At 41.6% G+C, this 21027-nt stretch overlaps 1 protein-coding gene across 4 annotated transcripts in view; it reads right to left on the bottom strand.

Moving 5' to 3' along the window:
• The window catches only part of ERG (ETS transcription factor ERG), a 63612-nt gene extending 42976 nt beyond the window's left edge, over positions 1 to 20636 (bottom strand). For all 4 annotated transcript variants that reach the window (XM_084226011.1, XM_084226010.1, XM_084226009.1 and 1 more), the window contains exon 1: positions 20512 to 20636. In XM_084226011.1, coding sequence (XP_084082137.1) covers positions 20512 to 20529 — 18 coding nt within the window. In that variant the 5' untranslated portion in view covers positions 20530 to 20636. The remainder of the gene's footprint in view (positions 1 to 20511) is intronic.
• Between the last annotated feature and the right edge of the window lie 391 nt (positions 20637 to 21027).

Here is a 21027-nt window from a genome sequence, read left to right on the forward strand (position 1 = left end):
GTTTGGAAACTTCACTAAGAAAATTTTTAACATGATTTTTATTCAAAAGACCTGCCCAGTGTTATGGCAACACTCACAACTCTTCTCTTCCCATCTAAAGAAAAATATGAGGTTATACATTACATTTATAACTTATTCTGCTACATTTAATATTTGTTCACTGTGGTGGGTTGACCCACCATAGATAAATTTTATGGATAATTACACACTCCTGTTTTATATATATATATATATATATATATATATATATATATATATATATATATATATACATACACACACACACACACACATGTATGAGTATATATATATGTTATATATCTATTACATACATATGTAATATATACATATATTATATACATATGTACACATGTACATATGTTATATACATATGTACATATTATATATATACATATGTAATATATACATATATACATATATGTAAGATATATATTACACATATCTACATGTGTTTATTTATTTATTTATTTGTTTGTTTACATACACACACTCAAGTATATGGACACATGAACATTTTTAGAGGATCCCACCCTCAATCTCTAAGGAAATTTTAAAGCAAAAATAACTCAGGCATTAAAATACATTTCCCTAAAGTAGAGCACGTAGCAAGGGCAAGCTCACCAGCAAAGTGATTAAAAATGTATGGGAAGGATTGAAGAGATCTTTACAGCAACTGCACTGAGGAAACCTGAAAAAAAAAAAGCATCCAAACGAGTTTCCTTTCCAGTGAAGCCTCGTTTTTTAGGAATGCCTGAGAGCATTTGGGAAATAACACTTGGATGGAGGCCAGGAGCTGAGCTCCTTGTGACCCATCACTTCCCTGCGGGGTCTGTGCGTGGTGTTTGTGCACGTGCACAGGCGAGGGTGAGCGTGGCTGTGTCACCAGGGGGGTCACTCATCTTCCTGCTGGAAAACCTGCCCTGACAGGGCAGCCCCAGCTTCAAGCATCCCCTACCCCAAGGAAGTCACAGGAAAACAAAAGGGTGTCTGCTGGCTGGGTGAGCAAGTCCAGCCAGCTGGAGAATCTCACAGGGCTCACAGAATTCACAGAATTCACAGAATGGCTGGGTTGGAAGGGACCTTAAAGATCATCGAGTCCAACCCAGCCCTAACACTTCAACTAAACCTGAGTTCACCTTCACATGTGTTTAAAACTTTTCACTTTGCTATTTAGAGAGCACTGACCACGTTCAACTCTTGTGAATCTCCTCGCTTGAAAGCTTCTGGAAATGCTGCTCAAGCCATCTTTTTTTTTCTATGGATGCTTTTATTCACTTCCAAGTGTATTTTGTCTTGATGTAATTCTTCCCTGGGAGGGTGGGGAGGCCTTGGTGTAGTTTCCCAGAGCAGTTGTGGCTGTCTCTGGATCCCTGGCAGTGTCCCAGTCCAAGTTGGACACTGGGGCTTGGAGCAGCCTGGCACAGTGGAAGGTGTCCCTGCCCATGGCAGAGGGTGGGAAAAAATTATTTTTAAGGTCCCTTCTAACTCAAACCATTCCATGATTCTATAATTCTGTATATTTTACCGACTTCTCCACATTACACAACTGGAACTAAACCAAAATCTATATTGCTTTTTAAAAATTTACTCTGTTAACAGTGCTCTCCATTTTTGCACCACATTGGAGCAGAAAATCTTTTGTCTATGTTTTTCTCCCTTCCTTTTCCTCAGACACCTTTTACTCTGGAGCTCCCATGTATACACTGGATAATTACATATGTACTACTGCATTCCTCTCCTAGTATTCCCCATTTCAAGAGCATATGGAATATTGCTCAGATGGGTAATCCTTCTAAATTCAGAATGAACTTTCCAAATATGCCCACTGTGTATGTAAAATATGACTTCCTGTCACGATAACCTTTGCAGTGTATAGCCCAGCATACCTTCCTATAATTGTTTATAATGAATATCTTGATTCATACTCCTGCACGCATTATTTTAGTCATCTGCCACAAAACATGACTAATGAAATGAAGACAGGGTTGAATGTCACAGCATTAAGTCGTTTCTTTGGGTGCAAACACAGGAGAGGGTTTAGTGAAACAGCCATAAAGTTAAGTGCCTGCTTTTCTTTGAGGATATTTAATTTACTCTGCTGAACCAGGACAAAGAAAGGATATTGTTGGTTTAGCTCAAACATTAGCTAAAATCAGTCCAAGAGACTGATATTGGTTTTGATATATGGCATTTAGAGAAGCAGTCAAACCAATGGATCAGAAGAAAATGTTGTTTCATACCTATGGCGGACAAAGTGAACATTCTTGGTTTGTCCCCAAATAAATCAAAACAGAACCATCCCCAAAAGAAACTCTCACACACACAAAAACCAAATTGCTTTGGGACAGTATAAAAAAATCTAATCCCATTTACACCTGTTCTTTTGCTTCTAAGCAAACTACTAAGTTCTTACAACTTTATTCAAGCAATGCCTTTCTAAATAAAATCTTCAAAATCACAAAATACAAACAATTACTTCAGAAAATCTTCAACTATTTCATTCTTTCCCCCCTTATTTTTTAGGGATCTGCCTCACAAATTTAACCTTTACCTTCCAACTCAAGCAGTTTTATGACTGTAGGAGCTTGTGCTCTCTGGTGAATCTTATATGCAGCAGGTTGTGGCTCATTTTTAATTTTACATGTGAAGAAGAAAAGGAAAAGGCACGTGGCAATATCTTTGATGTGGTGGCAAGAAAAATCCTGCAGCTTTTCCCTGTGCCAATATTTCTTCCAAACTAGTGATTACCAAAGTTATCAGTCAAAATCCATACCCTGCAGCTCTGACATTGGCTGGTTTTTGCACCAACAGCAGCTCCAGAAAGACAAAATTATCAGCTGCTGCCATTGGTGGAAAAGTGAGCTGAGAACATCAATGCAAATGAAGAGAATCTCCTGTCCAGAACTGTGAGATTGCATTTATCACAGCTATAGAAACCTTTAAAATGTTTTTTTAAGATGTTTTTTTCCCCCACACCTCACTAACAAGTGTTTAATACACATTGCTACAAGAAATGAAGCTGGGTGGATGTAAAGCTTAAGACACACTAAAAATATTTTTTTTATTTGCTTTTCTTTGGGCTGTATTAAAAAATGACCCCAAAAACGTCTTTACATACTGTAATCCAGGCCTTCCAACATCCAGGAGAAGTAGAGAGGTATGCAGGCTGTTTCTCTTTTATTGTTTCCCCAAACAAACCCATTTCCTACAAGCTGTTCCCATATCTTTCGTGCCACGTCTAGCTTCCCAGAAAAACAGCAGGAAAACAAAGTGTGAACTCCAAACAAGCCATTTCCCCAGAACAATGTGCCACACTAAGGAGAGAGAGAGAGAGAGAGAGAGAAAGGGGAGGAGGGCTGGGGGAAGAGCTGGAGGGAGGCAGAGGAGCTGCTGTGATGCTGCCAGGGGACCTAGAGAAAAAAAGGAAGGAGAAACTTTTAGAAGTCACAGAGGGGAAGAGTTGTGAGTTGTGTAACTGTAAATACGCAAGAGGCAGGCTGCCAAGTATTTCAAAGGATTTGAGGTTTCAAAATCGTCGAGGAGGCTTAACTGATTTGCACTCTGGGTCTGGAGCTTCCAGGAACACCTTTACATGTCTGAGAGGCAGAAACTAACCCATCTTTTTATAGACTCCTCAAGCCATACTTGGTCAGCATTTCAAGCTGAATCAGTGAGGAATGTAAACAGACACCATTGATGCTTCTCTGCAATCTAATAAAACAAAAGCATGGACTAAATAAAGAGAAATGATAGATATTGTTCAGTAAAAGGGGAAAACCAGATGAGCTTGTTTATTTAGTTCCTGGCTGACCTGAGCAATCTTCAATGCTCCTGCTGTTCAGAACACCAAGAAAACCTATGGGCTGAGCTCCCACAGGAATAAAAACCATTCATTGAGACACGTGTGATAAAAGAAAATGATAAATGCTACCATGACATTTTAAAATCCAGTTTCTGTATTTGAAGGAATAAAAGTAAGGAAGAAACAAATCATTTCAGCCTTCCTGGCTGTGAGGATTATTCAAGTAAGGTAAAAAAACTAGTTAGAATCAACACAATTGGAATGATCTTCCCCAGACTGTGGCGTGGGCTGATCTCACAGCCTGGGCAGCAGGAAAGGGGGAATTCTGTCCCTGTGCCCTGCTCAGGTGAGAGCCCACCTGCAGAGCTGCCCCAGAGGAATTCATGGAGTTGATCCCAGGGCTGGAGCCCATCTGCTCTGGAGCCAGGCTGGGAGAGCTGGGTGTTCAGCTGGAAAAGAGACGGCTCCAGGGAGAGCTCAGTAGTGATAGGACAAGGGGGAATGGCTTCAAAAAGCAGGAATGGCTTCTTTACCCTGAAAGAGGGTAAAGTTAGGTTAGATTGGGAGGGAATTGTTCCCTTTGAGGGTGGGCAGGCCCTGGCACAGGCTGCCCCTGGATCCCTGGCAGTGCCCAAGGCCCGGTTGGACACTGGGGCTTGGAGCAGCCATGGGGAGGTGTCCCTGCCCATGGCAGGGAGCTGGAACTGGGAGATCTTTAAGGTTCCTTCCATCCCAAACTATTCTATGAATCTGTGACATCAAGAATCTGACCAGCTTTGAAATCTTTGGGTAGGAGTGACCCAAAGGTTTCATCTTCTGTAATGAAAGAGAAAAGTGTGATTCCTTTCTTTTCTTCTGCTGATAAAAGATGCAAACCCAGAGATGCTGCAGTCAGTGGAATGACAACCCAAACACAAGCATTTGTCAGAGGGACCTGGCATGACCATGAAAGGTGCACTCTGCAGAGAGGGAGATGTGGGGCAACACCCATGTCACAATGTGCTGACTTCCTACTGTGCACTTTTACTTAAACCTGCTGTAATTCTGCAGCAAAAACGACATTTCCAGGGCCTCAAAAGTATTTACTAACCATGAATTTTATGCAGTGCTAAATGCAAGAAATAAATGGATTCTGCTGTCTTGGGCACAGAAACAGGGCAAAGGATTAGACAGACCTTGTCACAAAATGCTTACAGCTAACACAGAAGAGACACAAGTTGAGGGAAATAGATAGAAAGCAGAAGTTAAAGTGTGAGCAGTGTGACTGTCACAGCTGTGCCAGAGGTTATTTTTTCAATTTGAATGAGCAGAAAATAATAAATAATGAAAGGCTACTACACGTGCAGGCGAGATGTGGAATGAAGGTAAAGAGAAAAGCTGATAAAAGAGGAAAGAAAAGCAAAGTTTCAGGTTGGAAAGGATCTTAAAGAACATCTAATTCCAACTCCCTGATGTGGGCTGGGACACCTACCACTGCCCCAGGCTGTTCCAGCCCCAGTGTCCAGCCTGGCTTTGGGCACTGCCAGGGATCCAGGGGCAGCCCCAGCTGCTCTGGGCACCTTTGACATGACAGCAGGAAGGGGGGCTTTTTGTGTTTTATTTTCCTTCTGAGAGCTTGGCAGCCTAAAGATTGGACTTTGACCAAGAAAAGACTTATTCTTTCATCAATGCATCATTCAGCTCACCTGGAACACGTGCAGGTAATGAGGCTCATTGGGTGTGACTGATACACTGGCAAGGCAAGGAGTTAATGGTGATGCACATGGAGATGTCCAGCCTTGGGTATCAGAGAATCCCAGAATGGTTTGGGTTGAAAAGGACCTTAAAGTTCATCTCATTCCAACCCCCTGTCATGGCAGGGACACCTCCCACTGTCCCAGGCTGCTCCAGCCCCAGTGTCCAGCCTGGCCTTGGGCACTGCCAGGGATCCAGGGGCAGCCCCAGCTGCTCTGGGAACAATTCCTCCCCAAAATCTCATCCATCCCTGCCCTCTGGCAGTTTGAAGCCATTCCCTGTCACTCCAGGCCTTACCAGAGTCCCTCTCCCTCCTTCTTGTTGGTATCTGTGTCTGAACTGAGCATCTGTTCAAAGCATCCATTTCTCAAGGCCATAATTTTTTCAGCCAGCCAAACACAGATTGTTGAGGATTTCACACACCAATTTTACCTAAACAATTAGCAAATTCATTTTGCTCCATCAGAGTTAACAGAAACACTTCACTGCTGTAATCAGGGGAACTCTGACTCTTCAGAACATCTTTGAAGTATACAAAAGCTTTCTTGTAAGGTACTTCCAGTGAGACTTAAATCTAAAACAGATCTTTAGAAACCAACTCTTTTGTAAGAATATGGAAAACAGATCTAAAGCTTCAGTAAAATTTTTTGTTTCCTCATGTGGAGTATTTCATCACTGACCACGCGTGTTTTAAAGCTGTTTATGACCCTCTGAAGCTTCAGGCTTCAGACACAACTGTGGAGAAAACATTTTCTAGAAACATTTAAAATTCCTGCCACATCTTATATTCTACTTTTTGCACAGATAGGTTTTGTATGCTGAGTACCTTAAATATTATATTGGTGACTGTGCCAATATATAACAAAAAACCACTACAGTAACATGTACAAAGAATATTTTTAAGTCAGTTATTTGAAAAATTAGTTCTTATTTATATCAAAGTCCAGAGTTCCTGATTCTGTATTTCTAGGAAGTACTCTCAGGATATTTTTCTAATTCTTACAGAATTTTTGGAGTGTCAGTGTAATCATTATTCCTTGCAACAAAAACCACACTGCTCATTTTAAAACTTGGTAGCTAAAAAATCTGCATTCAAAATTTATCTTTTATATGAGCCATAAATAGAACTATTTGCAAATAAGAGCTAAGAACACCTAATTAATAGATATTTCTCAGAGCACTAGAACAACTTCAGCATTAACTGAGCTTGGTGGCAGCCCATGCAATTTTAGCAGCTGAGCAGAATAAAGTCCCATTTCAAGTCAGATGAAAAGCTCTTGAAGGCTATTACTGAAAATTCTGTGGGAAACAGAAAAGCTCTGAATAATCACAATTAAAGTGTCCCAGGTGGAGACATGAAAATACACCAGCTGTTTCTTAAAATACAGAGTGATTTTTTTAACGTCATGGTGAGGATCTGTGGATTTAACTGAAAATTCTCTCTCCCAGTGCTCTGCCAGAGCCAGCACCCATCACATGGAATTCAAAAAGCCAAAATGTCCCATCCAGCAACAACAGGATTGAACAAGAGGCTGCTGATGATACATTTGAGACTCTCTCCCTCCCTTATTTTCATTTCTCAGAGGGAAAGGTTTTCCCACATGAGCAAACTGCTGTTAGAATATTTCAACAAGACCTGGATTTGATGAGTTGGGTGAACTGTGTTTCTGCTGGAAAGGGGTGTAAGATGGTTGTGTGAAGATCACAGAATTATGGAATGGTTTGGGTAGGAAGGGATCTTAAAGATCACCCAGTGCCACCCCTACCATGGCAGGGACACCTCCCACTGTGCCAGGCTGCTCCAGCCCCAGTGTCCAGCCTGGCCTTGGGCACTGCCAGGGATCCAGGGATGGAATTCCATCCCAGCCCTGCCCACCCTGCCAGGGAACAATTCCTCATTCCCAATGTCCCATCCAGCCCTGCCCTGTGTCAGTCTGAAGCCATTCCCTGTGTCCTGTCCCTCCATCCCTCCAAGAGAGACAAACAGCGTCAAACCAGCTCTGTCCTTCAGAAATGTGTGTTTAGAAGTTGAGGGCAACTGAGGATTCAACAAAGCAAAATAATTGCAATCTGAGTGAAAAAGAACACAGAGGAAGAGGCAAAGTAGTGCAAAATGAGACTGAAAAACCTGGTGAAGGAAAGACCATGAATGATGAACACCAGGCTGAAGTCTGTGATGCCAGAGGGTCCTGCTGGTGGCTGGAGCACAGGGAAGGTGTGGAACACCTGGGAATGGGACTTGGGAATCTGGGAAAGCCAGGGCTAACTGAGGCTGTATTTTGCATAGCACTCCTCTGTTTGCAAATCCAGACTTTTTTGGAAGTTTGCGCCTTTGTTCTCCTTTTCTTGGCCAACTTCTCATTCATTTAAACAAACCTGGTGATTGTAAATGGTCTCTGGAACACTGGGGATTACAGATTTATACTCACTGCCATGAAAATTCACAGTATAATGACTTTGTTTTCTCTCTCCAATACAAAGCTGACATCTTCAAAAAAAAAACCATTGAAAACTTTGTCCTCCTTAGGACACTTCATGACTCAAAGAACTTCCTCAACAGATTTTGTTTTCCCACCTTCCACTTTGGTTTGGTTTTTTTTTAGCAGCACTGACTGGCACTGATAATTATTGCTTCAATTGTTCATGGAGTAGTGGGAAAATTATTTAAAACAAAATTTAAATCACGTTTCTCCTTCTGAGAGTCCAGTTTTAGTGTCCTTGCAAAGCTTAGAAATTTTATTTTCAGCATCATCCCAATCCTATTTAAGTAGGATTTCAAAAGAGTTAATGCTGAGGATTTATCAAGCTTCCTTTTTAACAATGGTGGCTGCCAACTTTTATGATCTTACTGAACCTTAGGTTCCTCTGAACCTAAATTCTGGAGTCAGCTAAAAACACTGTTGGTTTTTATTTTCAGTAAAATATTTGTGAATTAGAAGGCAGATAAGCAATAAACATATTTTTCCATTATTTTAAAATTCCATTATTTTTAAGGTCATGTCATGGTGAATTCAGAGTATTTTTAGTGACAGAAAATTTAACTTTTTTTTCCTGTCACCTTAATTTCAATATCACATCCCCCTGCTTTCTACCTCTACCATGAGATTTACATGTAAAACTTTTTGTAACATTTTAACTCAGCTTCTCATTCAACCTTCTGAATTTCTCTTCACTAAGGAAAGAGAGAATTAGGAGGGCAACAAAGCAAAGCAATTCCTTGAGGCTCACAGACACCCCACACAATGCTGACCTTTCTCAAGCAACCTAGAGCATCTTTAGTTGATCCTCTGCAGTGTACTAAAAGCCTTGAAGCCCCCTAAATTGCAATATTTGGAGAGAACATTTCTATGAATATATAAATAGAAATGCATTTTCTTTACTTGTGATTATATAATCACAATTTTGTGATGTGACATTTGAGTATTTTCAGGTTTTTTTAAAAATATAAGCAGAAGCTTTTGGCAGTTACTACACAGCAAACACATTTCTCCAAGAGGCTGAACTGCCAGCTTTATTTCTTGACACCTTCAGGAATAAGATTTAACCTGATGACAAGAAAATATCTGAATCCCAGCTTACAAACCAGAAACATGACCAGAGTTTTGGATCAGGCCTTGGAAAAAAAAAAGTACTTAAACCCAGTGTGGTTTGGGTCTGTATCTTGGCTTTAAAGGTAACATTTTTAGAACTAGAGCCTTTAGTCAGTGAACACTGAAGGTTTCAAATGTTCACATAATTCAAGAAAGTGACCCTTGGTTGCTAAATATCACAAGATTCCCAATAAAAATGCTGAGAGCTGGTGAGAATTGCATCTTCCAGGAAGCACACAAGATGGACAGAGGCCGAATAAAAATTCTACAGAAGAGGAAAACAGTTTTATGAAGACCAAAGCTCAGAAGATAAACATATTTGAAACAGAATTTGGTCTGGTCTGAGTCCTAAAAGGTTACATTAAGGATGTGATGAAGGTGTGGAGAAAAAGAAGTCAATTTGAAGAGAGCAAATGAGGGGGCCCTTGTGGCTCTGCACAAGTCCCTGCCAGGAGGGGACAGCCGGGGGGGTCGGGCTCTGCTCCCAGGGAACAGGGACAGGAGCAGAGGGAACGGCCTCAGGCTGGGCCAGGGCAGGCTCAGCTGGGACAGCAGCAGGAATTTGCCCATGGAAAGGGGGCTCAGGCCTTGGCAGGGGCTGCCCAGGGAGCTCTGCAGTGCCCATCCCCGAGTTTAAAGTCAGTAATTTACTTAATGCTCGTTTCACAGATTGTGCTTGTTCATCAAAGTATTTCCAACATCTGTTTAAATGAATTTTTTTTTTTTAAGATGTTGCAGTTGTCAAATCTGCAACCTGCTTGCCCGACAAACAGCTTTGGAATTCATAGTTCATTCCAAATGCCAGGATCTGAAGCTTCCCATTCTAAGTGAGAAAACCAAATAATCTCAGAATCATGGAATGGTTGGGACTGGTTAAAGATCATCTCATCCCATCCCTGCCATGGGCAGGGACACCTCCCACTGTCCCAGGCTGCTCCAGCCCCAGTGTCCAACCTGGCCTTGGGATCCAGGGGCAGCCCCAGCTGCTCTGGGCACCTGTGCCAGAGTCTGCCCACCCTCACAGTAAAGATTCCATTATTTTGCTAAAAAAACACCTTGGAAAATCCACTTTCCATTTCCTTTTTCTAGACAGGTGGTATTGAGAAGGAGGGATTTCCTCACATCAGGTAAGTGGCATAACCACAATTCCTAAGTGTGTAAGCTTCCCTCTTCAAAACCATCCCAATTCCCACTGAGCACAGGCAGCAGGAACACTCAGCTCCATCAGCATCTTGAAAAACAAGATCCTCATCCAGGGCTCTAAGCAGAGATTTAACAACCTCTTGGGACTCTCTTCTTTTAAAAATAATTCAACCTGGCCCATTAAAAAACTTTCTACTAAACTTGCCTCCTTTGGCATAAAGCACCAGTGATTTAGTTGGCATTGTAAAGATTTACTATGCACTTTTCCTATCTTATTAGAACCAGTAATGGAATTCACTCTCTTGAATTGCTTTGGCTCTGATTGCACAGTGCTGAAGAGGATGACATCCAGAGGTTACATTCCTGTCTACCTTTCATTTCAGCTTTATAACTGGAGCAAGTAAATTTCCCTAAACCCTGTGGATTCTAAATCATAGGAAAATGCATTTTTAATCTTGCTAGCATGAGAAACCCTAAGAATTCAGCAGTAACGTTATTAAACTACTTGATGATCAACAGAAAACTTAAAAAATAAAGATTAAGAAACTGTCAGAAACTTGCAGATTGATTTTTTTTAAAAAAAACTTATTTTTTAATAAAATTTATTAGTTTTGTTGCACGTTTATAAAACAAACTGAAAATAAATCATCCAGTGAATGCCAGGCAGCCCAGGACCCTCCACAGAGCTGGATTTCTTGGCTGGGACAACCCAGCCTGACTCAAAGTTCACAGAAGTCAATGAAGAGACTCAGCACCATCGACAGGATGGAGCTGATCCCAAGCCAGGACAGGAAACTCGAAGGAAACATCAGAGCCGCCCTGTTTGTTGCCTTGAATATTTGTTTAGCGTTTTGGAATTTACTGACTAAAGCTGCGTGGCAGAAAGCTGGCAAGCCAGAGCCTTCTGCCAAGTTGTTTTATTTTGGTTCTATCAGATCTCCTGAAATAAACCCAAAAACTCCAGCCTGACTTTTGCGTTCGTGCCGCAGCCTCCTTGAACTCGGTCCATCCAACAGCTCAGGATGAGCCTGGACTGGCAGAGCTGCTGCAGCCTTGGCTGGAAAGGCAATACTCTGCTAAGAACATGATGTGCCTGGTCCTCCTCACACTTTACATCCATCTGGTACCTCTGCAGCCCAGTGGACCCATCTCTGAATGACTCCAGCTTGGAAAAAGAGGCAAATTCAACAGGCTTAATGGTTTAATTGATGGACCCAGCTTAGGTTCATTAATTAATAGCCTCTATTTCCCAATGTTACATCTATGGAGAAAAATAAATGCCTCCAGAGAGCATCTGAAAAAGGCTGGTAAAACCTTGACATGCAGGAGTCCTGAGTCATCCTACAGACACCCTTTTCCTCTCCACTGAACACGACTCAAGCAAGGCTCCTAAGTTACATAGCTAAGTATAGACAGATTCTAATGAAGGTTGTACTCTCTTTCCTCCCCCTTTCAACTCCCAAAATTTGAGTCTTTTTGAGGGGCCACCATGGTTTATTGCCTCTCATTTAAGCCCAAACTGAAGACCTTGTCCATCAATCGACTGCATGGAAGCATCTTGGGCTCCACATCTCACCAGGGGTGCTTTGCTGGCTAAAATTTTCACCAAAAACACACCCTGGGACCTAAAAAAAAACAAGTCCAACGAGATGAGGAGGGACACAAAAAAAGGAGCCTAGGAGATTGTGTCCACGAGGAGGGTTAACACAAACACTCCTGATTGTTTCTGTTGTTTATGAATCTCGACCTTCAGAAGAGCTCTGAAATGTGCTGTCTCCCAAAGATGTTCCCCGCCGATATGACACACGCTCTGCATTGTTTGGCTGCTCGCAGGCATTAATATCCCAGAGGTAACCCACCCTTCTCCTAACGGCTGCTGACAGGTCCAATGGCTGAGCAAAAATCAGTTGGAGGAAAGGGAAGTCTTGTCGGAAACGAGATTAATCTTGTAACGAGTGTTCAGCCCTGATAACCCATCTGCGCAGAGAACTGCTTTAACTGGAGAGCAATTAACCTTCACCTGACAAGCTCTGTCCAACCGTTATAAACAACATTAAAGGCACAGGACCCCCCTCGTTTTCCCCCCCTTTACGTAGACTAAACAATCGGATTCTGAATTCCATGAAAACAGCAGAGGGAACGATGCCTCGATGACAAATCGCAGGGAAATATTTAAAAAGGTAATGCCTGCCTGGAAATAATGTGAAAAATGTCTCTGGCCACCACTTTAGTGAGTTGATGTGATTAGTTAAAAGCAACAGTTTTGAGCACTTCCAAGGGAATACCTGACGCATGAGGAAAGCTGCTGTGAGTACGCCAAAGATTAACAATAATAAAAATTTATGAGAGCAGATAAGAGTTGACTAAACCACATCTGAGGAACATTGCTTTCAGGACAAAGTGTGCATTTCTCCAGCGAGCCCAAAGCAAAGGGGCAACTTCCTAAAGCTTCTTCACCCACGGCCTTGGGAAAGCCACTTGTCATAATTAACCTCCAGCTTGCAGAACCCTCTGTAGTATCTGGGGTTTTGGGTCAGGGGACCACAGGAGCAGCTCCCCTGTCCCACAGCCAAGAAATCTGCAAGGGATGTGTTCACCATGGTGTCTGGAAAAGCTGTGAATCCAGCCTCAGATTCCCAGCCTCAGCAAACCCAACCAGAGTCTCAGATGCCAGGTATAGGAACACAACACGAATGTAGCAACCTGAGGAGATGACTGAATGTGGGACTGCTCGTCCCAGATGAAAAGGTGGGATATAAATGAGGCCACAGCAGCAAAGGACTTCTCAATTCTGCAGAGAAAGGCCAAAATACCCATCTCAGTCACAGTGGCAGAAACCTGGAATGACTCCAGCAGAATCACTGGCAAAACAACACAGAAATTTTGGGCTGAACTCCTGAATAACTTGAGTGAAAGCCTGGCTCCAGTCAAATCATACTGTTGACTTCATTTTGGCCAATTTCACTCCAGGTTTCATAAATCCTCATTCATCCTGCTGTTCATGGGCCTGAAACAAATTACCCTGAAGTTATGATTAGCAATGGAGGTTTTCTGTCTTTATTTCCTTTCCCTCTGCTTTTTTCTCTTTTCCTTAGCAGAGGTTCAAACACACAGGTTAGTCGTGGTCTTACTTCCCAGCACAGTGAGGCAAAATTAGTGTTTCAGTCATTTGGGTTGAATATGCAGAGCACTGTAGATTGCAAAAAAAAAAAAAAAATCTCCACAATCTCCAGAACATGTTCCTAACTATTTGTTGGAGATGTCCACCTCAAGTGCTACTGAAAGGTGTATTTTACTTGGAGATCTACAGAAATGAGCAAAGGATTCAGGCAACAAAGAGTTTGAGGGAGGATTGTTTTTCAGCTGACAGAATGACAGTGGATTTTGAAGCATCCTGATTCCCAATTATTATAAAATGCAGGGGCACTTTTCCTACCCCTGCAGAGAAAAATGCTGATATTTCACAGTCCAGGATAACTGCATTGGTTTGAAATTTATTACAGCAACAGATGCATTGTACTGGGGCTTGAGTGTTTAAAAAGCATCAGGTAGAGCATTACCTTTATATGAAACAAGAAGGACTCAGATCTTTTCAGTGAATTAGATATTAACAGATAGGAAGTTCCTATTGAAAGCATTTCCTGTATTGGTAGTCCCTGATTTTGGCAGCTTATCTGGGTAGGAAATGAATGCAGGAAGTATCTGTCTACAGACCCTTTATCATCAAGGTAATTGCTGTGGCAGCATTTTGCTGTTTATCAAGGTAATAAACAGAGAGTCTAAAAAAAGATGTTTTTCAGCTCTGAAGAATGAGGTTTAAAAAAACCTCCTGCAGTTATGCAAAACCTTCCACGTAGAATTGCTCCTTGCTGCAATGAGGGATTTGTCAAACAAAGCATTTCCAGTCTCCTGGGGGGTTTTTCTCCCCTTGTGGCCCCGTGTCTGGGTCTGCCACTCTGTCAAATCAGGCAGGTAGCTTTAAAGAGTCCTGCCACTTCCCGAAAACTGGGACCCACCCCTTCCTGCAGGTATTTGCATAAAGCCAGTCCCTGTCATCTGTTGGCAGCACACACCTTTGACTAAGCAAGTCAGCTCCTCTCTCAGGGTGACAGGGTCACGCCAGCCTGGTGACACCACTTCCCACCCGCGGCTGGAGATCCACACCGCAAACAGACAGCCCTGCAAGGGGAACACATCACATCCTAGGCATTCCTTCCACTCACTTCTCCCAAAACACCATTTCCCTTGTCCACTCTGAGTCCCTCAGCCCAGCCCTTAAAAAAATTAATTATTACTCATAATTCTTTTTTAACTTTTCATGTTCGATGACATTCTTGTGACGAATAATTGTCAATTCATTCATTTTACTTTGAAACAAGTTTGATAATGATAATTACCAGAAGAGGTAATTGCTGGTTCATACACAGCAGTTATTAAAAACCATAGTGAATTTTATTTATTAACCACCAATAACCCTTTCCTGAAAGAAAGGTCCAATCTTCCTCTGTGCATAGTAAAAATTGGTAACCCGGTGCCTACAGATGCATTTCAAGAGAAAGGTAATATTTGCAAGCCAAATCTCATCAGATTTCCTAAAATCCCTCTGTTCATAGTTATAAATTATTTATAGGATTGTACAGTCCTTCTAAGGGAGCAGGAATAAATTGAGGGACACAGCATTCTCCAGCCTCAGGCAGGCTTGGTTACAACATTTAAAACAACCCCTCCAACCACAAAGGCACATCCATTCCTTAAGCAAAGGACTGATGCCTTTTTCACTTCAGTGCTTCAAAGTTCTCCTATTTTTGTTGATATTTTCAATGCAAAAATTTCTTCTGTAATACACAAATATATATCTCATATATATATATGTGTGTGTGTGTGTGTGTCTGTGTATATGTGTATATATGTATGTATGTATGCATGTATGCATGCATGTCAAGGACAGCAGGGTGGCTCTATAATTACCTATCCAAAGAAATTAATTTTTCAAAGATAGGTATGATAAAAATCACATTGCAGTCAATGAATTAGTTACCCTGACAAAGTTTGGCACTATGATATTTTCTACTGTATCACCCTTGTTTTGTTAAAATTTATAATACAAGTGATACAAACCAAATTTTTTTTTCTTTTTTTTTTTCCCAATTTTCCAAGTAATTCTCTTGGCTTGATTTAGAAACTTGCATTACAAAGGCTACTTCTTCCTGGGTAAACAGCATTATATATTTTTATTGAATTATAAAGCATTGCTTGGAAAATAAATATCTTTTTTTTGGCATTCATATTTTGCAAAACTGCTTCTGTGTTTATCTTCCAGCAAGTCATTCTCTAAGAGCACTTGTTTCTTTGAACATTATTTCTGAAAGGCCTTTTGTAACACGGGGAAACTTGCTGAAAAACATTTTGTTAAGGGATAATGTAGTTCTTGTTCAGGAAAAACAAACAAACCAACAAGCTCAGACAGTCAAACATATGCATTTTCCAGCTGTTGTTCCTTGCCCGGGGACTTAATTCTAGAAAGCAAAATCCTTATATTTCACTTGGTTTTGGCATATGAAGACACAAACCAAATTGAGTTAAATGACTGCTGATTAAAAGCAAAAGAAAACAACACAAAAATCCCCCCAGAATAACTTCTGTTCATTTCTGCCTTGAAATTGCACATTTGTATTTGAGTCAGAAATAGTGCTTTACCTGGAAATGATTATAGCTCTGATTCTGCTGCCTTTATTGGGATAAAACCTTCATGAAATTGGTGGAAGTTTGGATTGAGGAGTGGAGGATCAGGGTAAGTGCTTTAAGGCTCTGTTGTTGCCTCTGGTTCACCAGAGCACTCAGGTGTGTGCTCAGCAAAATTTAAATGTTTAAATGTTCAACATCACCAAAGCCAACAGAAGGATTTACAGGCTTTGATAAAGTTAACAAAGTTAAATATGTTAAAAAGTTAAACAAGTTAAATATGCCATTGGATCAGCTCCTAACTGAGATGAGGGGGGGGAAATAAAAAGATAATAATCTTTATAATTGTTGTAATGCAAGGAACAAAAGTACAAATTACTGTGTCAGCTCTGCTGGACTCAGTGCAGATGCAATCCTCCAAACAAAGCCTTAAACATTTCCAGACGCCAAGAACAGATTTATTTCTTAACTGTCTCCAGCTTTTCAGAAGCATATAGAAACTTGGAGTTTCTATAAGAAAGTGAGAGAAAACTAATGCTATAGAGACAAGCACAGAATAAGATTCCTCAAAAAAAAATTAATCTTGCCTCCTATATTCTGCTTTAATCAGTGCATCCACACCCTCAAGCCTCAGAAACCACAAAGATTCTCCTGTCCTTTATCAAACACACAGACTTTTTCTCCCTGAAATCACGGATTCCATACCAACATCACTTCAGCAAATAATAATGAACAGTGCATGCCAACATATTTAGGTGTAAGTTAAAGAAATATCCACAATTATAACCAATAAATTATTATAAAGGCAACTTACTGAAGAGCTTTTCTAAGAATAAGAATAATGGCACTGGCAGGCAAAGAGGGAAACAGGGCAAGGCTTGAACATGACAAGGAATTAGAATTCTAGTTGTGCTTTTCTATCTAATGGGAAAAACCACCAAAATGACCTCCAGGATAACTATTTTTACTGCACCCCAAGGTAACTCTTAAATAATTTTTGCTCTGTTCTATTAAAAAAAGGCAAAACGTAAACAAAAGACTGATGCCCAATTCAGATATGTTCTAAAATTGTATTTACAGTAATTAGTGTGACTAATAAATATAAATAATTGCATTTATTTGATAATGTTCAGCATCAGTGCTCTGCACTGTTGTGCCACCGCAGAGCTGTCAGACACCACCTGAGCCAGAGGGAAACCTGTCAGCACTGAAATCTTCACTCTAAGGAGACTTTTTCCACTTGAAAAACCACATTTCATCCTTCAAAATGCCAAAGAAACATAACAGAGAGCTCAGCTGAGTGTGCTCAAGGCATTGGGATATGAAATATCAACCCAAAATCCTGGCTGGACAGGCACCTTCCTGCACCACCTTCCTCTCTACAGCTTCTTGCACTGACCTCTCCCCATCCACGGGAGAGATCCCTGGCCTGGGCAAGGATGGTCCAGTGGGGAAGTCAGGATTAATATCATTTATCCATGTCAGAGCTTGGGGGAAAGCTGCTGCTTCATCCTCCTCCTCCTCCTCCTCTTCAGAACAAACCTCCCACCACGGCGCTTTCCCCTTCCTTCCCAGGGAAAAAGGAGGAGGGCACGGGGTGAGGAGAGAGTGATCCCCTGGGAAAACCGTGCTCAGGATGTCAAACCCAGCACCCAAACACTCACTGACAGCACCCAAACACTCACTGACAGCACCCAAAATCTCACTGACAGCACCCAAAAACTCACTGACAGTACCCAAAATCTCACAGCCCCCAAAATCTCACAGCCTCCAACAACTCACAGCCCCCAAAATCTCACAGCACCCAAAATCTCACAGCCCCCAACAACTCACAGCCCCCAAAATCTCACAGCCCCCAAAATCTCACAACACCCAATAACTCACAGCCCCCAAAATCTCACAGCACCCAAAATCTCACAGCCCCCAAAATGTCACAGCCCCCAATAACTCACAGCCCCCAAAATGTCACAGCCCCCAACAACTCACAGCCCCCAAAATCTCACAGCCCCCAATAACTCACAGCCCCCAAAATCTCACAGCCCCCAAAATCTCACAGTCCCCAAAATCTCACAGCCCCTAACAACTCAGAGCCCCCAGGATCTCACAGCCCCCAATAACTCACAGCCCCCAATAACTCACAGCCCCCAAAATCTCACAGCACCCAAAATCTCACAGCCCCCAAAATCTCACAGCCCCCCAAATCTCACAGCCCCCAAGATCTCCCAGCAGGGTTTGCCTGCCCAGAGCCCAGTGAGCCCCAGTGAAACCAGCAGGGTCTGTCTGCAGGGTGGTGAGAGGGAAAGGATGAATCAGACACCCTGACTGGAAGGTCACCTTTGCAGGTTCCGAGAAGTCTCTGCCCCGTTGTGAACAAACACAGAACCATTCACGTCCTAATTCTGAAATTTAGGGACTCCACAGCTTCCCCAAAGAAGTCAGAGAATTCCCAGATGAGGCTCTCCACCTTCCTCAAGCACACTGGGAGAGCTGGGCAACCTGCTGCCAGCAGACAACACAAGCCATTATATTCAATATTTATATGATTAAATATATATATGTGTGTAACAGTTTAGCAAAAGCTAAACACCTGCCTGGCCTTCAAAGGGAATGTCTTTATTTCAGAAACCCTTCAGTTAAAAGGCTTCTTTATCCACTCCCCATAGAAGAGGAATTGAAAATCTTTGGACCGTCTCAGCCTCATGTCAGAGCACATTTCCTGCACCTCGAATACAAAGCACCTGTCATTTCTTTCCAGTCATTTCACATTTTGCACTTGCATAAATGAAATTTTAATTCTTGCTACAGCATGTAAGGCCTTCCCAGCAGCCTGGGCAGCAAAATCCTCCACATTTTGGGTTGTCTGCAACCTCCTGCAAGATTCACTCTCCGGACGAGGAGAGAGAATTGTACATTTTTCCATTTTGCTGAGTACATTGCAGTACAAGGTTGCATAAAACAGTTCTCTAAGCGTAAGGTGAAAGTCAAATAATAACAATTAGGTATCACTTAACAATCTTCTAGCCTATTAAAATTCAGTCAATATGAAACATAAAAGAAATAAATAATAGGAGTTACCTAAAATGCGAACGGCATCCGATCTCGTGGGTGCCATTATTTTTTAAAATAAATTTTGCATCGATATTCTGATTCATAGAAGCAAACCATCATTAAAACCTCAGTACACAGCCCTTCTTTCAGCCAAAACTTGACTCCCTGAAACTCAGGATTTTCATTAAGTGCCTGTCATGTCCTGCATGCTCTGAAATGCACGGCAAAACCAAAGGGAATTCAGTTTCAGGAGCTACTTAGCATTTAACAGATGCTGGCCAGCAGTGCAGAGGAGAGTCAGATCTATGTCTCTGTTGATAGCCCCATGAAAACATCAGTGATTACAAACACAAAAGGTTCATCGACTTTTTAATCACACTGCCCTCGGGCACTACTCTCAGCTTCCCAAAACCGTAACAAAAAGCATCAAATGATCTCTGAAATATAAACACTGGAAATATAAATACTGAAAAATGCAACTGCAGCCCTACTTATCCAACAGCCAGGCTTGTCCATACCCCTCATTAAATCTCTGACATAATTAGAAAAGTACAGAAACAGACAATGCCACGAAGAAAACAAATACCTCAGTCCTGAATCTGACAATACCTTGATCCCAAACCGGATAAAACAACACAGCAGAGTCCTCCCTGTCCGTGCTCTTTATGTAAAATTAGTTTCACTATCACAAATTGCTTAATTACCGTTACATTCTGCAATTAATTACAGCTATTGCCCTATTGGCAACTGCTGTCCAGAGAAACAAAAACTAGATAGACAGACAGATTTATTCAACTTTCTAAGTGACACAGCCCAAAAAACTCAGCAAAGCCATTCTTATAAAAAAAACCCCAAAGCCAACAAACCATGCACCGAGATCAAGATATGCACCAAGAGGAGATTTTTATTGTCCAAAAAATTAAAACAATAAAAAAAGAACACGCCCGTGAGATCTGCCCACCACCATTAAAATAACATTCAGAAAGGTGCCCAGTTTAAAGAGTTTCTAGAAAAGCACATAATTACACCTGCATGAGAGAGAGAAAGAAGAGCTGGTGCCTCTCCTTCCCATTTGTGTCCCCATCCGCAAGAGAAACATTTCAAAGTATCCAGAAGTTTAGTGCCCTTAGGAGCCCGGTTTTTCCTTCCCTCTCCCCTCATGGCAGTCCACAAACACATCCAAGTTGTCCGAGGGATACCTACAAGAAATTTCAGAAGCTCTCACAAAAGGGCTTCGTCTATGCAATCCACACCACTGAACAGTGAATTTAAAAAACCCAATTTTTTTTCCGAGTTTGAAGTTTTTAAGCCTTGCGGATGGTTGGAGTAGGAAAAAGGAAATTTACTAGGCAGTACAAAGGAAATCTTGTTGTCCTCTATTGTGGCAGTGGGGGTGTTGCCCAATTCTAACTTATCTAGGTTGATAAAGGAAACCAAAGAACACGCCAGTGAGAAAAAAATTCCAACCAAAAAAAGGTACCCCCTCCTTACCTTAATAGTGCTTGCCATAATGTGATCAAGATTATTGATCGCTAATAATTGCTAATAATAATTATTGCTTCGCTCTGACCAGAAAGAAGTTTTGATGAGGTTGTTTAGAGCGGATGAGATTGTGCTAACTCTGGGAAATGAAGTCAGCCAATGGCAGGAAGAGGTTTCTATTGGTCCTGGCCACCGCAGCTCGAAGAAACAGGATATTTGGGAGTGAAGAGATAAGAGTCCTAAAACAATGTTGTTTTTCTTGATGATATGTGACTGAATTTTTTAAAAAAAAATTTTGTTGTGTTTTTTTTTTTTTTTTTGGTTGTTTTTTTAAACAAAAAAGTCAATTGCCCGTGGCCGCCCGGGCAGGTGTGATGTGATGTGCAGTAAGTGTGACAGGCCACTTCGAGGCAGGATGCAGATGTCAGATGAAATGGGCCAAATTCAGCAGTGGTTTGATGCAGGCTGGTCACCGGGGAATTGCTGATCCAGGGCCAAAGCCAGGCTGGGTATAAATGGGTGTAA

The sequence above is a fragment of the Fringilla coelebs genome, assembly GCF_963513975.1.
Source record: "Fringilla coelebs genome assembly, chromosome: 2".
Taxonomy (NCBI): Eukaryota; Metazoa; Chordata; class Aves; order Passeriformes; family Fringillidae; genus Fringilla; species Fringilla coelebs.